The sequence below is a fragment of the Petromyzon marinus genome, chromosome 17, assembly GCF_048934315.1.
Source record: "Petromyzon marinus isolate PM22_M1 ecotype Great Lakes invasive population chromosome 17, UKy_Petmar_22M1.pri1.0, whole genome shotgun sequence".
Lineage (NCBI taxonomy): Eukaryota > Metazoa > Chordata > Hyperoartia > Petromyzontiformes > Petromyzontidae > Petromyzon > Petromyzon marinus.
Window position 1 is genome coordinate 20,171,228 of NC_133683.1, and position 19,759 is coordinate 20,190,986.

General features: G+C 40.4%; 2 protein-coding genes across 4 annotated transcripts in view; both read right to left on the minus strand.

Annotated features, from left to right (window-relative positions):
• Positions 1–2,907, minus strand: part of FSIP1 (fibrous sheath interacting protein 1) — a 37,351-nt gene extending 34,444 nt beyond the window's left edge. For 2 of the 3 annotated variants that reach the window (XM_032955835.2, XM_076067715.1), the window contains exon 1: positions 9–2,907. In XM_032955835.2, coding sequence (XP_032811726.2) covers positions 9–151 — 143 coding nt within the window. In that variant the 5' untranslated portion in view covers positions 152–2,907. The remainder of the gene's footprint in view (positions 1–8) is intronic. The other variant, XM_032955836.2, reaches the window with a different exon arrangement.
• Positions 2,908–3,060: 153 nt separating this feature from the next.
• Positions 3,061–19,513, minus strand: GPR176 (G protein-coupled receptor 176). Its single transcript, XM_032955838.2, has 3 exons — positions 18,955–19,513; positions 5,623–5,878; positions 3,061–4,906 (listed from the first exon to the last, which is right to left on the minus strand). The coding sequence occupies exons 1-3, from the start codon at positions 19,271–19,273 to the stop codon at positions 3,790–3,792; spliced, it is 1,692 nt and encodes a 563-aa protein (XP_032811729.2). The 5' UTR covers positions 19,274–19,513; the 3' UTR covers positions 3,061–3,789.
• Positions 19,514–19,759: the final 246 nt, after the last annotated feature.

Below are 19,759 nucleotides of genomic sequence, written 5' to 3' on the forward strand. Positions count from 1 at the left end.
AAACATACATAAACCCCGACGTTGTATTCATCATTACCGGAACAGGCCTTGGCTCGCCTGACTGGACCACGCCGCTGCTAGGCAACTGTTTAAAGCACTGGGACCACGTGACACCGTTTAGTTTCTTAGGGTTCCCTCTTGCCAGCCCCATTCAATCGCGTTCATTCAATCCCATTGAATGTGCTTTTTTATTTAGACAATTGAGATGCGTTGTCTCTCCTGCACGGGAGATATGAACAATGGGTGTTTAGATGACACTAAACACTGCGCATTAATAGAGGATTGTTATTATTATGAGTTTAAATTAATCATCTGTTTTTTCAGGACAGTTCATGGGGCTGATGAAAACACATTGGGACAATGTCACTGTTCATGAGAAAAGCACGGGAAATGAAGGGATGTCATACCTCTCAACCCCTTATCAGTGCCTACCTTATTACAGACCAATTCAGACCTTACTGGTCATCCCCGTGTCCTTATAAATCTCAACGTTCACCCTACAAAGTCCCATCACAAGGGAGAAGCAATCAAATAGACAAAACAATGGACCTGACAACTCTATTTCATTGTACAAGAATACGGGGTAAACCGTATGAGTTGACATGTATGGGATGTGTTTGGAAGAAAAAAAAACAATGCAACTTTAATTGGGTATAAAAAACAATGGGTGCTATGAATACATAATTCTACATTAATATGATTCTATTAGATTAATGGAAATGTATATGAAATGTAGCGATGGTACATTTTTAATTTGAGCATTCGGACCGCCAGTAAGTTATAATGTTCATGTTGTTATTACAGAGGTCCCGTTATCTCAAACTCCAACTGCATATAGGAGATTTAAAGTGCTCACTGGCCTGGATGCTTCATTTTATAGTTCGGCGATATATGGCATGAACGCGTTATTTAATTACGTTTAAGACGTTTCCCTGTAAAATGATAAGGCAATGTTAATATTTAACTTATGCCTTCTTAAGTGAACATTAATTCGGGAATTGGCAATGCTGTGCATTTTGATTATATTCAGATTTTGAAATTGAACATTAATGCCTTATAATATACGTTCCATTACAGTACTGCAGTATCTGAATTATTGTAAAAATATCACACCAATATTATACCCACAGTAAACACATACTGTCTTCTGTATGTTTATAGGCTTCAATGTGTGTAACTGTGAACCGTGTGACTCTTCAACATCTATCAGTATCAACAAAACCCCAAAAGGTAAAAATAAAGCATCTCCATTTGTGTTACTTACACACAATACCCATGCGAGTTTCTGCTCCATACATGATATGACTGCACCAACATAAGCTTCAGCCTTTTTTTTTTACAAAAGATACCTATTTTGAGAATTTAAACCACTCGGGGAACATGCAGCAGCAACGTGGTGATATTTATACCTCTCGCAAATAAAAAAAATATAAACAAATATTCTCACTGACGCACTGCGGTTGCATTACGCATTGTTCACATCCCTGCTCAGTACATTCGAGATGGGGTTGCCATGGCAGTGGGTGTTCAGGGAAGGGGAACAGCCAAGAGCATTTTGCCCCTCTCCTGAATCAGCGTTTTCAGGATATAATACATCCCACAGCCTCCTATGCAGACCCTAAATCTCATCACTATTACTGCTAATAATACAACACATGTTCAACTTACATGGTGCATAATAAAGGACCCATTAATCTGTTGTCCACGGTTCCAATTATCCATGAGAGTCGTTGGGTCCGCAAAAACTGATTATCAGTGGCCCTATTCTTCCAAAAATCCGATTTAAATCGGATTTTTTAATTATCTGATATATTATCTGAGATTTTTAATTATCTGAATCTATCCAAGGTTTTTTTTTTCCCGCAGATAAAGGATAAAATCGCAGATAACCTCACGGATATTATTATCGATGGCATTGGTCCACCACATTGCCACAGTTAATATAAGTTCTCTATTTTGCATGAATATGATACATTTTGAGTATTTATTCTTGTTAATTGTTTAATTGTTTTACAGGCTAAATATTGCAAACCGCACAAATAGCTGAAATAACAAGATCAGACAGCATTTTGTTTATAGAAATTGGATAATTTGTCGACAACTCATTCGTGTACAATTTACATTGTGGATGAAAGTTACACAGTACTAATTTGCCAGTGTTAAAAAAACATAAAATATGACAATAGCTGGGATTGTTTACAAAAAAATATGTATGCACAACAGTTCAGTATCTGAGATATCTCCCTTAAATGTGCGATGACAGTAGATGTACTCTGTTAATCATCAAGTTCTATTCACTGCTGAATGAAGACCCCCCTCATTGCGATGGCACAATGTCTCATTCTTATGCATGTGCTGGTGTCATTGCTCCATCTCCGTGGTGGTCATCCTCTCAGACATGCTCCCTGTTTGGCTACCATCCATTCACCATTCTCATCCGTGTTCTAGCATCCCTTCTTGTGATGTGTCCTACCCAAGCCAACTTTATTACTTCAAAATTATGTCTCTCATTTGTATTTGGTCCCTGATTCATGTGTTCCTATTCTGTCTCTCAGTGCAATTCCCACCATGCATTTCTCTATACTTGTGTAATTTTAAACTTTTATTCCATTTGCTTTGTTATTGTCTATGTTTCCAATCCATATGTCATATCAGGTGATGTATTGATTTAAAACTATCCTCAATAGGCACATTGGTATTGCTTCATATTGTCAAATGTCGTTTTGCAAAAGCGCTACATCATCCCGCTTTTTCCTTCCCTATGTTATGAATAATTTTGATCCTGGTCCGACTTTGATAATTTCACTAGATATATACACACTTCTGTTTGGTTCCAGTTGTGTCCCTACAACTAGTATTCTTTTGTTCAATGAACCTGTGCGTAACTTTAGTTTTTTGTTATATATACATTTATCTTTAGACCCCCTTTTTCATCCGTCTTTGAAAGTTCTTCAATCCTTTGTTGTGGTATTTACTGCTGGTTGTAAAAATGAGTATGTCATCAGCGGTGGTTTACACTTTCACTCTTTATCATTACAATTGAATTCACAGATAACAATACAACATTAAAGTAGAAACTTTATTGTGATAATGAATTCGCCCATTTGAAGAAAAAACTGTCGCTATTTCCCAGTAAGGATTACAATTTTAAATCATAGTTTTAGTTCACATATCAAAGCACCAACTACCATTCACTATGTCGTAATGTGTTAATGTGACTGAAATGAACATTACTTACATATTAATCTATGTATGACTTTGCCATTCGTCCATGATTCACTTTGCAAAATGATACATCGTTTCGTGGATAATTATTTTAAATAACTCATCGCTTTTATGGGTTGTGATTTCACAATATTTGATGCGTGGAGTTTTACTGCAACGATTGTGGATATGACAAGACATAACGAAGTACAAAATGTCTATAAATGCCTTGTATTCAATCTTGGATAGCAAATGATACAACTACATGTTGGCACTTTACTATATGAATGGAATCTCTACTAGATTATGTATTTATATTAAGTTTTAGATTTCTTATAACATGTTGTGTTTTACAGACATTTCCAAATATTGATCCATTCAAATGTGTGCCACTTAATATTAACACATTTCACAGCTTATTCAGTTATGTATTTTTAGTAAAGAGCCACACAAAAAGGTCCACGTAAGATGTAAGTTGACAAATAGACGTTCACGATTGACTTAGCAAACATGGTACATTTGTATGAACAAATGATGGACAGTTCTTCTTGTAAACAAATAGCTGGACGTGTACATAGCTGTCTGTTACAGGTCGAGATCCGTAAGATCACTGACTTTGTTGTTCCTGTTTATTTTCCTTTCACATTTCTGCCTGTAGTCCTTATTCTCCGACTGAATGAGCTCCTCAGGCGTGTTGCCCAGAGGTGGCAGAAGCCGTTTTTTGCTGCCCCTATTCTCCGCCAGCCACTGCGGGGGCAATTCAAATGGCCCGAAACCAAACTGCGCCTTCAGAGAGGAAGTCTCAACATTTGTTGTGCCGGGTAATGGGTCCTTCGACTCGTGGTCGTACAAAACCGGTGAAGCCTCCAAATCCGACATGAGCATCTGCTGGTTTGCGCCTTCCGCCTTGCCATTTCCACCAGTGTGGTTTCCAACGAGAAGACCGGCGTCTCTGTCGTCTTCCTCGCTGCGCTTGAAAATTTCCTGCTGCCCGATCTGAAACATCTCCAGCAGCTGACTACCCGAGCGCAGGGCACACGGCTCCTGGGCAGCCTCGCCCAACGGCACCGTGTCAGCCCCCACGGTGTTGCGACGGCTGTAGCGCCGCTGCAGTTGCGCCAGCGAGACGAGGATTCCCTTCCGGATGGGCTTGTTGGCGCCAAGGTAGAGCAGGGGGTTCACCAAGAGGGGCAACTTGGGGAACCAAATGGCCGTGAGCAGCAATGCCTCTGGGAGGTCCTGGCTGTCCACCACTGTCCGGTACACCTCCAGGATAAAGTATGGCAGCATGCACACTAAGAACACGGCAATCATGAGCAGCAGCATCGTCTGCAGCTCTGCCTCTCTCTGCGACAGGTAGGGGATCGAGATCGTGTTTTGTGGAGTCCGGAGGGCTGCGATGATGACCTTCTTCTTCTGGCTAGCACTGAGCGCACGGCGGATCATAATCACGCACGTGAATGTGACCACGATAGGCAGCAGCACCGTGGTGGCGTGGTAGATGATGGTGTAGATCAACTGGGCTGGGGACGGCCTCTGTGAACTCTGCTGGCACGAGGTGGCACTGAACAGGTCGATGGTGTAGCTCATTCCAAACACGGGAAAGCTCGCGACCATCGCGTGTAGCCACACATAGACAACCAAGTCCCGGGCTTTGTTCTCCGATATCTTCCTTTCCAGAGGGTACAGGACAGAGTAGTACCTGCAAGATATATTACAAAAAAATTGGTGTAAACACATGCTATCGATTAGCAGATTTCAATATAAGCACTTGGTAATTTGTGGAGTCAATTGTCATGCAATATATACCTCTTATAAATCTCTAAACAATCAAAACACTAAAACCTAAGTACCGACGCTGATAAATAATATGTCATTAAAGATACAGAAACTAAGTACTCACCTACAGCGTATGAACTATACATACTCTCATCTGATATAACACATGCTCAATTCAATAAAAATACATTTGCATGTATTCATGTAAGAAAGTGCCTGATATGACTACACGTGCATTTAAATATGAACAACTCACTTGCATGAAGGCTCCATATTTATTTCAGCATGCCAATCATCATAACATTACGACTAATAAAAAAATATATTTTGCATTCCAAATCCAAAACAAAACACTAATAAACCTTAGACAAAAACAAGCAGCCAAACAAATATGCCAAAGGTTGCCCCTTTGACCTGTTCCATGAAATCAGACCCTATGAATTCCCAAGATTTACGAATGCTCTTTAATTAAGGCGATGAACAGAATAAATGACGTTGAATTCACATTACCATTATTGACCCCATAGAGGAGTAAACATTTTTTACAAAATCACTAAGCCCTGCACAAATCTGCAGCGACGGCCTAGCCCTCTGGGCTTACAGGCATCTGCCTGTGATTGGGAAGTTGTGGAGAGGCACCTGTCGATCGCGATAAGTCCGAAGGAGAGTACAAGGGCAGAGCAGAAGAGGCGGTGCGCAAACTTCAGTCCTCGGCAGAGGGCGGGCAGATTGGCTAGCCAGGGGCAGCATTGTGGGTGGCAGCTGAGGAGTAGATCAGGGGGCATGCATGCCAGACCGGCACCAAGGCCGGCACCCGCCAGGTTCTGCAGGAAGCGGCTCGTCACCGACTTAAACATGGCTGTCCGTCGTGTCGACCACAGCACCAGCAGGTTACCTGTGGAAAGAAGATTCAGAGTAGCAAACGCTTGAATCATAAAATAGCAACCATTGCTGAGTCAAATCAACTAGCAGTTAGAATGCTGCCTGCTTGTGATACAATGTAGATGTTGCCCTGGTGTAATGGTTAGCAGACCGAGCTTGCAATCCAGCAGTGGCCAGTTAAATCTCTCAGGGCGGCTGTTAAAACAATTAGGCATTTTTCATAAATCACCCACCTCTGTCCACCCAGCAGTATAAATGAGTACACCACATAAGTAAATCGGCAGGTCATGGGAAGTGGGGCTAGACTATGGTTACTCTTACCTCTTCCAAGAAGTCTGGCCAGCATAGAAAATTTGACCAAATATGTTTGTAGAGGGGCTTCCTAGAGACCCCTCCTGTGGAAGCTCTTCTGTCAGCAATGGTGTACGCAAATGCCAGAAAATACTGCATGTGCCATTACTTATTGTCCTTAATAAAAAAGGTTTTTGGGTTAGATAACGTTATTTTTAAATGTGTCGTAACCCTCCACCACCCGACACGGCCAATCAGCAAATAAATGTCACGTTGACAAAAGACAATTAGTTCAACTACTTTAGCCCACCGGTGTGTTGAAGAGTGAATCCACAACATTTACAGTTTGAGTACGACGTTTCGCTGGTAATTACATCCAGCAGCATCGGGCTGTTCGCCAGAATAGTAAAGCCCTCACTTGCTCCCGGTCTTAAATAGAGCAGCAGGGTGACGTCATCATTTAACTCATTCATGATGCTGGCTCCAGAAAAAGTGGATTGTTATGCAGTAAAGTATTTACAAGTACTGTATATATAATGCCCAGGTAAAATATTTTGAGAAAATGTTAATATAGCAACGTTTCGAATAGTTTTGAATGTGTATCTATATATTTCGATTTAAAGCTTTCGTGACTGCAAGGATTAATCTTCTTTGTTCTTTCGGTAAAGTCACGTAGAATGAGAATAAAATAATAAATTGATAAAATAAAATAACACAATAAAATTCTCACGACGTTTCGGCCACAACACAAGCAGCCTTCATCAGGTGAAGGGACGAGACTGTCTGGAGGACAGCGCTGGAGCGGACTTACTTACTTACTTACAGCGCTGTCCTCCAGACAGTCTCGTCCCTTCACCTGATGAAGGCCGCTTGTGTTGTGGCCGAAACGCCGTGAGAATATTATTGTGTTATTTTATTTTATCAATTTATTATTTTATTCTCATTCTACGTGACTTTACCGAAAGAACCAAAGAAGATGTATCTATATACTTAGACCATTACACCTGAAAGCCCACTCGTGTCGTTGGACAGAAATGAGCCTTTCGTTAAGAGTAGGCACATGAAGTGGCAAAAAAGTGAAGTTCTTCAGTGGAAATGACAGTCAAAAATATATATCAAACGTCGACTGTAAAGTGCTCCAATGCAGCTAGCATGGACATTCTTCAAATAAATGTAGGTTATTAGGTTTTTACCAATCCTCCCCTCCAAAACAAATAGTTAAAGACTAAAATTTTGATTTAAAGCTTTCGTGACTGCAGTAATTCATATTCTTAGTTCTTTCGGTAAAGTCACGTTGAAGGGAAACAACAAAATAATAATATATAATATATATAGAACTAAGAATATAGTTAAAGCCTTCTCAAGACCACTGCGGAGCAGTGTTAGAATAACAATTATTTGCATTGCACGTTATAAAAATCGGAACGAATATTCCACACCAAGATGTTTTTTCCTTATTAAAACACAGTGTGTTCACCACCTATTCCTCCACGCATGCATTTTTCAACAGTACATCTGCTGTTTTGTCAGGGTGCGAATCTAGCGTCTTGTGCTCCAAACATAATGTAATGCTGTGTGCATACATCGATCAATTATGCATCACATTCATAAGCTGAATTGCTCATCATGTGCCCTGGTCCTTATGTCAGCGGTAGTGCCGAGTGCTTCTAATTTATTGTTCATGATCTGCTGCTGGGTCTGCATGTCAATCAATGGTACCACGCATTCAGTGTTTTTTTTTTCCATCCGCTGTGGTATCTGGCAGAAGATAGCGTTGGCGAGATGTTATGGCATCAACAGCTTTGGCCATGATGGCATTGTCATCGCTCTTGTTCATCACGTGTCTCTGCTCCATAGGTTACTTGATGGTGCCACGTGTTCAATGGTTATTCACAAAAGCTGCATCGGTGAATTAAAAAAAAATCTTAATTAAGATAGTATGAAATTTCAAAACGTATGTATTTAGCATGTTTTGACTGTGCCACTTAATATTTTATAATAGATTTTGGTCTTGAATATCCATATTTTGCACGTGTGAAACCTCTTTTAATCCGAAGTGTAAATGTATGCTGTTATGAGACCGTATAATTTAATTGTGTTTTACTTTACATTTTATTTCAAATGCACTTCAGCATGCATTTAAAATTAAATCCTTTCTAGGAGCAAAATGTAAATATTGCTCAAACAATGTACACTTTTTTTTTCTCTCAAAATCAGTCGACACCAAAATCTGTCTGCTGATGTCTGCTGCTGACCAGTGCTAAATGACGTTGCCCAAATTCGTCTGCCGCTGTCCAGTGCTGTCTCTGATGTTCATTGCTGCCCAATGCTTTCCACGATTGCCCACTATTTCTAGTTGCTGCCTGAAGTTTACCAACGCCGTCTGTTTCCTGCTGCTGCCCACTGCGTCCTGCTGTTCTTGTTGGCGGCTGTGGCACTTATAATGCATAAACCCTGGCATGAGACGGTGCCACGGTGATGCACACTGGCCATGATGAGGCCTTGAGTAGCGCATGTGATGTATTCAAAATATTGCATACACCATCGTGAAAATCCTAATCATACAAGACATTGTAATTGATCTCGGGTATAAGCTTCAGTTGCATTGGTTAATTTGTTTTGAACACTTTACAAGTATTATTAAAAGCATTGCTGCATAATCTCTGTTGGTCAATAATGGGGCAGGCGTGATGACTCTTGTCAGGGTAATCCAATGTAACCAAAGATGCAGCATATATGTTGTTTATAGGGACTCGACCAAATTGTCAAGTTGGCTAAGTTCAAATTGCATAAGTACATCAATTCCCAAGCTTGGGCAAGGCAATACAATAACTGCAAAGACCACCTCAAGACAACATAGCCCGTAAAATAAAATTGCACGTAAAAATTTGACATGGATGTGTCGGTACAAAGTAATGTCTGTTTTTGAAGATCAAACTAATTAAGAGTATTGCATGCATGCATATATTGACCTTCTCTCGTACCCGTACATAGCCAACCGTGTAAATCGGACGTGCATGAAATTGTCTTAAACTCGGAAATCTATTTTCGGCAAATATTGCATTTAAAAAGGTATTGCTTGGGTTGACAGGAAATTTTTAATTTGTCAAAATGCAGCTTGCCTTGAGCACCTTGCGATGACTCTATTGCTACGATTCAGTCACCTGTCAAAGGTGTGTAATGAAGCCACCTGTAACAGCATCTAATAAAGTCAGCACAACGTGATCAACAGAGCAGTTGACAGAATTGTGTTGGGGTGGGGGGTGCTTTTCACCCTGCCAGCATAGCACGTTTCACAACAGCTTTCAGAGTTCACTTTCTGCTGAATAGGATGGACATTTCAATTTATAAAGAAGCCAACTGGAGAACGACACATTATAGGTGTGTCTGATGAGAAGTAGGCGGGTGACTCGGGGTTCACATCAGTGCGCTGGCACTGCTAAAGTCCTTGGTTCAAATCCGGGCAGCCACCACAGATTAGCCAGGCAGTCACCAGAGTTCTCAAGTGTAGTGAGTTGATGGTCTAAGCCCGGCCACCAAAGACTACAAGTAAAAACACAAACGCACCACATTAAATATTGCTCTTTATCTTAACTTGGGTGCATTACATATTTCACATGAAAATAAATATATCACTTTCACTGCCTTTCTTTGGAGTATGGCATGTGGTAAGGTGCTTCCGATTAGTGTGTGATATTACAAAGGGTGACGCGTGGCTCTGGGAGAGTTCTGAATATGATACTTCGTCTCACGAATTGATGCCAGTCGCGTGATTTGAATAAAATGCGGGGAAAACACAAAAATATTACGATAAGACTCAATTTGACTCCAGTGCTCCAGCCTAGTTGACAATAATATTCTGTCGAATAGCAATATGGTGCTTATTACATTAGGCTGCATCCACACCTTGCAATTTATGTTGAAGCAACTCCCCTTAAAACCACCTTCAGTAATTTGGCTCACAATTGCTTTCTACATTTACTGAAGGCATGTAATAGGCTGTTTAAATCTGAAAGGAGTAACATTCATGCCTCTAGCTTGTGCTTGGAAATATAGTAAATGTATCTTGCAACCTTACGTGTTTCACAGTTGAAGCTCTTCCCCTTGAACTCTTCACTTAACAATCTTATCTATTCCAAGTAGAGATAATTAAACGGGAGTATCTGCAGCTAGCTATTCCCTAGGAATGTGTTTATTTAATTTCTATATTGATTCTGGCACTGTATTGGTTAAAAAAAAATCACAAATCTAGTTATTTTACGATAACGTACGTCCATCTCAATGCAACTAAAATGAAGTAAGCAGAGATGTGATATTTTAAAGAAATGTAATTCTGTAATGATTTTTATCGCTTGCAATCTCATGTGTCTCAATGGAATATTCTAAAGAATAACTTGGGAAAATAAAGCGCAGCATATATTTCACCCCTCCTCTCTTCATATTTATCCTTGATTACAGAACAATATTTGTTTTGGCACATATCGACTGACTGAAAATTGCAAGAAATATTTCCCAATATAGAACATTTTACAGCCGTAGTGTGTTGTCAATATTTTAACCGCATATTTGTGATTCTATAGTCATTCAATGCTTTGATATTTGATACAATTGAATTATATTAATTGTTTTCAATATCCAGAGAAAAGTTGTGTTTGAGCAGAAAGTGTTAGTATGCGTTTTGTGCTGCCACATGTTTTGTCAGACAAAACAAAAAAAATAACGGTTCATGGAGTGAAATAATTACAATTATTAGTAGACATAAGACAGAACAAACAACAGCCATTGTTTACAGACGCCTGTGAAACCAAGTACAGTGCAGACATATGATTGTTTGTGTATAATTTTGTGTCTTGCCTGACACCACTGGGACCTTGTTACCTTCCTTCTAAAATAGAAAAACCAATGCACCTTCAGGCAACATAATTCACTCCCATTTGTAGCATTGTTTGTATATGTAAAAAACCAGTAACACCTTGAAATTAACAAAAACATATGTTGCTGTAAATGTTATTTAGCCTTTATATTTGTGAACGTTATGTGTCAATTTGATATTTCATATTTAAATATGGTGTTACATCTGGCCACCGTGCAGAAATAATTATGATTTCACACCACATGCTCCCTTGGGAAATCTAAAAAACACTCCCACACCCACCACTATCAAATTACCCATCTCACATTGTTCCTTATTTTATTCACAAATTAATCCCAGCATTAAAATGTATTTATTTTGGATTTTATTTTTGAAACATAAAGGCATCACTAATAAAGAGCAACATGTCACACACATTACACTTAGTGCCATCAAACGAATACTTAATAACAATACCAGTGCTTAAGCCATGCATATACAAGCATGGGGCTACAGTATTTCAATACTAAAGGGTAAAAATAAAACTGCATTTGAATGTTACTTAGTTACACAGTGAAATGTCTAAGTCACAGTACATGTATATAAACTACCGTTTTTATTGTTTTTTATGGTAAATGTATTGTGAATTAATGTTTAATATTTGTTGTTTAACATTAATTATTTTACTTGGTTTATGATTTTAGATATTTTCATAAATTGTTTATATGTTTACTATATTGCTGGTTGTCCCAAGTTTCCCTTGAAAAATAGACTTTTAGTCTCAAGGGAATTCACCTGCTTTCAATGAAAGACACATACATTCAATTTCAACTTAATACTATAACATTGCCTATGACCAAATCTCCCAGAATGTACCCAATCACAAGCAGGGCTGAGCTTAGATGGATGATCACCATACAAAAACAGGTTGTCATAGGGCTTCTGGGCGAAGTTGTGGGCAGTAGAGGGCAAAACAGAAAGACTTCATTACAATTCTGGCAAATCACCTGATGAAGCTGGTTTTATCATCAGTGAAACGTCGTACTCAAATTGTAAATGTTTGTGGGTTTACTCTCCAACACACCGGTGTGCTGAAGTAGTAACTAATTGGCACGTTTTGTTTACGTTACAAACCTTACTAACTGGCTGTGCCGGGTGGTGGTGAGTTAAGGACACATTTATATTTACACGATCTAACCCAGGAAAAAAAAACCCTTAATTATAGATACTATTGGTTGTGTAAGCCTACGGGTTAAAGCATGTTTCTACTCCCACAGTTCTGCTCCCCACCTTCACCAACCCGCACTGACCAACATGGTGAACTTTGATCAGACCACCGCTACAACATGCACAGCACTGCAAGTCCCTCAATCCAACAGCAGACTGACAAAAAGGCTGTACATGTAGTATAACAACAGTATTTTCAATCAATCAAACTTATTTAATCTAGCGCCCTTCACAATAAAATTGTTACAGAACACTTTAGAGGTAAGCATAACATTACATTAATACATTTTGGGTTACACAATATAATAAAACAGGTCCCTGCAGGGTGGGCTGGTAGGAACATTGGCAAAGTAACGTCACGGTGCCTTCGAACTTCGCCTCGCAAATGGTATTCGGCTGTGGGCTGTGTGTGAATTTGCCACATCCCCAAAAGCGAAGTTCGCAAATGAGATAATGTGACTTCCAAATGTTGGGTGCAATAAGACATAGCAAGTCTCTGCGCTGTCTATTGCTGATTTTACACCCAACAGCACGAGATTTCACTTCGTTAAAGTATTGAAAGGGGACGGACGGACGGACACATTAATCTATTGCAGGCTGGTACACTCAGTTTACAACTTCGTTCCTACCAGTAAAAATATACACGTGCAGCAAACTGATGGGGAAAAAGAATGAGCACTGAATTGCCATCTTTGTCCAATGACTGTAAAGCTAGGTTGCAAACACAGTATTTGATTCTGGATTTACTGTGTGTGTATATATATAGCTTATATTTTTAAAATGCCTACAGTGACATGAAGCGGCTACTCAATCAGCTTAGTAGATTCTCAAACCATCTCCCCTAACATGTTCCTCGGCGTGCAGGCACAGTGGAATCATTCACGGTTAATTGACTGGAAGCGCGCCAAGGAGAGAAACACTGACACAATAACCTGCTTCAAACTGGGCCTGAGAGCCGCAATGCAAATGGAAACAAACGTAAAACCCATTTTGTTTACCAGAAAAATATATAGCTCAGCTTTTCAACACAGCTTTAATTTGTAAATAGACTAGTTTTACCATAAGTACATTACCTATTTAATCCCAGGCAACATGTTTTACCTTATATAAATGGCAATTTATGTTTATTTACAAAATGTTTTTTTTTTTTTTAACGTGGGTTACATTGCATGAAATTAGTAACCATAGACACAATCAGTGGAGAGTGGCAAGGCACTGCAAATAGTGGACATCTTTACATCTGTTGCCAAGCAACCAAATTGGATTAATTGCATTGAGAACTGAGTTCGTGAGTTACATGCAAAGCTGTGGTCACATGCCTTGGGTGCTGTATGACAAATTCAATACTTCTGAATGGGACGAATAATAAAAATGCAATGCAAATAACATATGGCATATACTACTTTTCGTTTTTTTTCAATATATACATGGAAGTGCATTTACTCCTTGGGCCGGTGAACGTTAACTACAGCATCTGTTCAAATGAGACTGTGACCTCTCTTGGGACACCACGATTGGTGAACATGCAGTAACACTTGGCTGGGTCAATATGAGCGTTTTAATGGGTTCCAGACTAACTGTAGGAGAATATTATTTTATGCATGGCACGACAAAGAGCTTACGGCTCTCGTTAATGAATATAAATAATATATAATTCTCTCAAATGTGCGTTGTTAATATATGAAAATGATCCATCTTCACTTTCCAGAAGTTTACAGTAATATAATTATAGCCACGTAACTTGTTTTTATTTGCCACTGAAATTGTTTGTTTCATGAATATTATAGTGTGCAATGGGTGCTGCTAAATTGCTCAGCACTGCAAGTGCACACATTTATGAATATCCTGGACATAGTGTTTCATTTGTCATGTCAGAAAGAGGCTTTGCTAAAAACTACGTTGTTATTGAACCTTGATTTAACACACAGTTGACAAAGCATTTGAAAATATGGCACTTCGTTTTAAAGTTAAATTATCGCCAAAAATCAAAGCCATATGGATATGCACAACTAACAGTCTTATTCACCTAAATATGTAAAAAGGACAAAAGCTATATTCACTAAACTGAATAAAGCATAATTTACACAACTTAACCATAGGGTAGCTTAAGAAAGGAAAAATATATATTAATTTAATTCTCTGAGAAATTGAATCACATTTTCAGAAAAACACAGTATATAATTTATACAAGAGGATAGCAGCACGCCACAGATATTATTTTTGATAAGCAATGTACTGTTGACATGACATCTGTACAACAATAGACATTTATTAAATATTATCTGTTGATAAAGGATGTATTATATAATGTATTTTTTTCTGAGCGTATCTACGTGACTTTACCGAAAGACCCAAAGAATATGAATTCCTGCAGTCACGAAAGCTTTAAGTCAAGATGTCAAGATTTAAGCTGTTGCATGTTCTTAAAATTAGACTCTAGCCTCATACACATTGCTGTGTTCATGGCCATTGGCAATTAATCTTATCAATGTAGTTTTTGAGCACATACTCACCAAATAACTACAGAGCAAAAAAACCTCCTGATTGTATTCCTTCGCTCCCATCCGAGCCCATGCATCAACAATATAGGATTTTGCATATATATGAAAAACAAAGCACGGTGCATTTTGTCGTGCCACTTAATACCGAACAGCCATCTAACATGCCATTTGGTTTCCATTGCCTTTTCCATGTTGTGTTCGAATAGAATAGGCTAAAACATATAATTTAAGTGGTGGCTCTAATATCTTCTTTTCAATTGAAAAGCATCATGCATGTCAGGGAGATGAGCAGCGAGGTAAGACGAGGTGTATGGAGACAAGAGACGCTACCTAGGACATGACTGCACTAAAACAAAACCAGTGAACATTACGAATTCCAGCAGACGTTCTCAGTGAACACACAAATTAGGCACTGCCTCAATTGCCTGACCCAATTATCCCCGCTATCAATATCGTTATTGTGAACCTGTTACGTAAATAGCAATACATTATTTAAAAAAATAATCCAATAATTTGACTCATCCCAAAGTCCGCCCTGTACTGCTTTTATTAAGAATGTGATCGATGAATTATGTGACTCCTGCAAATTAACACCACAGAGGAATAATCAACTAGGTTGCATATATGTGCCTTGCATCAGATACATTACACCTGCTAGTGTGTGTAATATCATTTGTTATATATTCAATATCCTGGGTTCCCTTTACAACCTACAGCAAATATCCCCACTCAAACAGTGAATAGCACAATCCCAACGACATAAAGAGGCGTATGGGAGGGTACTACTATGCTATAGTGTTTTGCAGAGGATATTGAGAGAATATCTTAATTTTATGAAAAAGCTTTACCAAGTAAATGGGTTTCCTTTAATTTCTCCACGTCAAAATATGTTTTAGTCAATTATCCCAATGGGCATTTTTGGTTTACGTTATCTAGCAAGTAAATTCAGGACCAGTTTGGACCCTGAGGGTCTCATAAGCAGAGTTGGGTTTAGTAAATACTGTTTGGGTTGTCAAATGTTATTGGAAAAGCACTCGATTTGCAAGATGGGTCCCTGTTGTTTACAAAAACGAGGGCGATTAGAGGTAACTATAATAGGATGAATTACACGTCAAACACAGCTCTGCTCCAATTATAAATAAAATAAATAACCATCCTTCCTACATATAAAAATGATGTTTCTCTCAAATAAATTAATGTAATTAATCTATTGTTTTTAAATAATATCTGCGGCTATTATAACTAGAAGATGCATTAAATGCACAGGCATACGCGATGTTTATATGACAATAATTAAAATAGCACGGCTACCTATCTCTCCTAGGAAATGCGATGATTTCTTACACAACGGTTTGTGGATCAATGAACGCTGGGCAGAGCTCACACGCTCAATGCCGCACAATGAGCCGCACTTGATGGGAGGTTTTCAGCACCACAAAAGTGGACAGCTCCACTCTATTCAAAATCAGCTACGCTTCCGCTTTACTTGGCGTTATAACATTAATTCCAACATTGTGCGATTCGTGCAGATCCAACATGCCAACAAGCACTGACATAAAAAAAAATAAACACTCAACACCTTGGCCAATAGCACTGCCCTAAAAGGAAAACAATACTGTAATAGGCGACGTTTCAGGCAACGGCCCTTCATCGTGGCAGATAACAGATATAACAAGCACTGGCTTGCTGCGTAGAACAAAGTGCTTTCCAAAAAAACGATCACGTTGTGTGTGTGTATATACTATATCTAGGCTGCATTGTGGCCAAGGACGCCCTCATGTCTCGCTGTGTGTGTGTGTGGATTTTTCGACGAGATGGTTCCGTTAATAAGCGGGTGGGAGTGATTGAGAGGAGAGAATAGCCTCGTGTCACGTCCACACGTCCACTTTGGTTTCATTTGGAATCACCGCTGACTGGCTGATGTCGACGTTTTTTCTTCATCTTCTTCTATTTCACTGCGGCACTGGCTATACGCATGCTTATATTTGCTCTACACCGATTTGAACCCAGGATCAAAGGGTACCTGTATATGTATTCATACGATCATGTGTGCATCATAATAGTGTGCCATCAGCCATGTTCAATCCACTGCTTGATGCAGGCATATGCGCGTTAGTACTCGGGACCAATGCCAAATCCACACGCCATATCAAATCTAAACCACACGCGCGATTCCATTACGCAGACAGGCATGATTGCATTTTATACACACAGGCATGTGCATATATGCCGTGATTATCAAGTACCAAACGCATATAAGCCACCATTTCATTGATTGGTGTATACACCTAGCATGTGAACATCCCGCCCGAGAAAGTGCCGTTTAATCGTTACGGTTCCATTCATGAAAGTAATATTTGTGCCTTGTTTGTACAGTAATGTATTGTCTATTCTATCTATAATTTACTGTCTAGTCTTTGCCATCCATCTGTACTGACCATACTTCATAATGTGTACTGTCTCCTATATAGTATGAGAACTCCGTATACCGTCTACTGTATATATTTGTACGATCTGTACGGTCTCAACTGTGCTCTCTGCAGTGTGTGCCATCTGTACTGACTACACTCTTGGTTTGTGTTCTTTTACACGTACTGTCTTGTTTGTACGATCCGTGCTTCCTGTACCCTCTAACTAGTGTAGACTATCGATGTTCTCTCTACTTTGCAGTCTCGTTTGTATTGTTTCGTCACCACTGTTTGGTTTGTTCCTTTTGTCTCCCCCCCCCCCCCCCGTACGCACATGAACATAAAAGGGTAATTAACGTAACATTTACATAACTTCATACCAATCTATTTCTACACGCACTATCGGATTCAAGTATCGCGGCCCGAACAATATATTAGGATCGATTGTTACACGCCTAAAATATTAAGTCATAATACAAACACACACAGGACTGCCCCGTACATTCGCACACGAATACAAACATCTATTTTCTATGCAACAGTATGATTTATGTCTGCGTACGATTTGTTATACATGAAATATTAAAATTAACGAAGGAGTTGTGGTCCCATTGCATTTGCATGAATAGTAAACATACACACACATATTATAGAGTACACACCTAATGTTAGCCTATGAGCAAATCACCCCAAATGCGCCCTGATCTTATTACAACTTGGAAGCTAAGCCTGGTTAGTCCTCGGGATGGACGACCACCAAGCATAAAACCGGTTTTGTAGGTAATGTAGACTACTGAAGGGCTACATTGTCAGCAGACGGCAGTGGAGCAACATCTACTGTTGTGCTGTACTGTTCTCCAAAGTCTATGCTACTCATCTTCACCTACCCGTACCTGACCAGCGTGAAGTGTGGTCGAATGAGGCTGTGGAGGACCTCATCCAGCAGTGGATTGTCAGAGTGCTGTACATGTCCACACATGTAGTGTTGTGTTCAGCTTGTCTCTACACCTGCCCGCATGAAAATATGCCTTGCAACATTTCTCAACAAATTAGTTTAAACCATTCGCAAAAAACATAATTAGTTTTTTTTGCGATACATACTGTACAGCATTTAAAATTTAAAATCAGGTCTCCATTTAACACCCACGTGGTCTCAATGGGCTCTTCTTATTACTTAGTCATGAAGGTCAAATATAAAAAATGTGGTGAGAATACTGCGTGTAAAATATGCTTGTATAGTTGCAGTACCTACGACGAAATCATCAGATCTCAAACTAAGCGGAGCATTGTAGGACTCGAGCTGCAAGATAGCCAGGAGATGCCGGTACTGCCATGGATTCTTGGATCCATCTGTGCTGAGTTTTTGGCATTACACACTTACTTGTATTGTGCATCGTGGGTTCTCCCACGATGCACAAATATTTATCAATGGAGCTGCTCACCATTCATGCTAATGCAGTTCCGTGTTGAATAATGTCCACACATGTTCCAAGATAAATAAATAAAGCCTCCCACCACGCCGTGTCGATCACGTGGAATAGGGGCTGTGGTGGAGGATTCGCCATACTTCACCACGCTAGTCAATGCGGGTTGGGGACGGGGCAGGCGTGCGGATGGATGAGGGTGGGGGTGGGGGGCAGAACCGGTTCAGACTATCACTCTCGCCACTGATGTTCGCCGCGACTAGGGATCGAACTCACTCGGGTGGCCGCGGGGGTTCATAGCGCAGTGCGCTAACCACTGCGCCACCACTCCACCAGTTATTCCTGTATACGAAACACACCGTCCACATCACCACCACCACCGTTACCTATTACAGAGCCGGCCAGGATCACGACCTGCACCCCCGTAGCGAAGTCTCGGTAGTGCTGCAACTGCCAGTCCAGCATGGCCAAGGTGCCCCCCGGATCGGTCGTATTGTCCGGTGGCAACCCTCTTCCAGCGGCCAGCGAGGCCGGAGTTGGGCCACCACCACCACCTCCTCCGACTACCATTCCTCCTCCTCCTGCACCGCCACGTCCTCCGCCACCGCCGTTGTCCGGGTCACCCTGGGTCTCTGAGCTTCTGGCTTCAGACACGGAGAGGATGGGCAGCTGCCCGTCCGTAGCTAACGCGTACGGCACGTCCATTGCGACACCGTTGCTCGAGGAGACGTGTCTGTGTGTGTGTGTGGAGATATATGTGCGTATGAATATATATATAGAGAGAGACAGCCTATGTGTGCGTGCGTGAAAGTGGCAGAGATGGAGTCAGATGGGGACCTCTGTATTTAGAGAGATGAAGAGACGGAGACCCTATGCTAATTCCCCATCAACACTCACTCTCGCTCGCTCGCTCGCTCCTCTCTCTCTCTCTCTCCCTGCATCCTCACACACACACATATACCTCAGTGCTACCCTCTCCTCGCCCCAACCATCTTCCCTCGTCCCTCCTCCTCCGACAATTCAACGTGATGCCTGCACCACGGCATTCGAATGCGCATGTTGCCTAGAAACCCCCTGCTGGCGACTCCGCGACAGAGAGAGAGGGAGAGGCCCCTTGTAAAATACGGAACGTTTTCACGTTACCATTCACAATGTACGTACGAGATGCGCTATAAATGAAAACTAGCAGCT

Bases quoted from the DNA above. Each gene is read 5' to 3' on its own strand.
- GPR176 (XM_032955838.2), bottom strand. From the start codon at position 19,273: ATGGACGTGCCGTACGCGTTAGCTACGGACGGGCAGCTGCCCATCCTC. The intron at 5,879-18,954 runs GTAACGGTGGTG...TTCTTTCCACAG, and splicing joins CCTGGCCGGCTCTGTAATAG to GTAACCTGCTGGTGCTGTGG. The intron at 4,907-5,622 runs GTGCCTCTCCAC...TATATCTTGCAG, and splicing joins GGACTTATCGCGATCGACAG to GTACTACTCTGTCCTGTACC.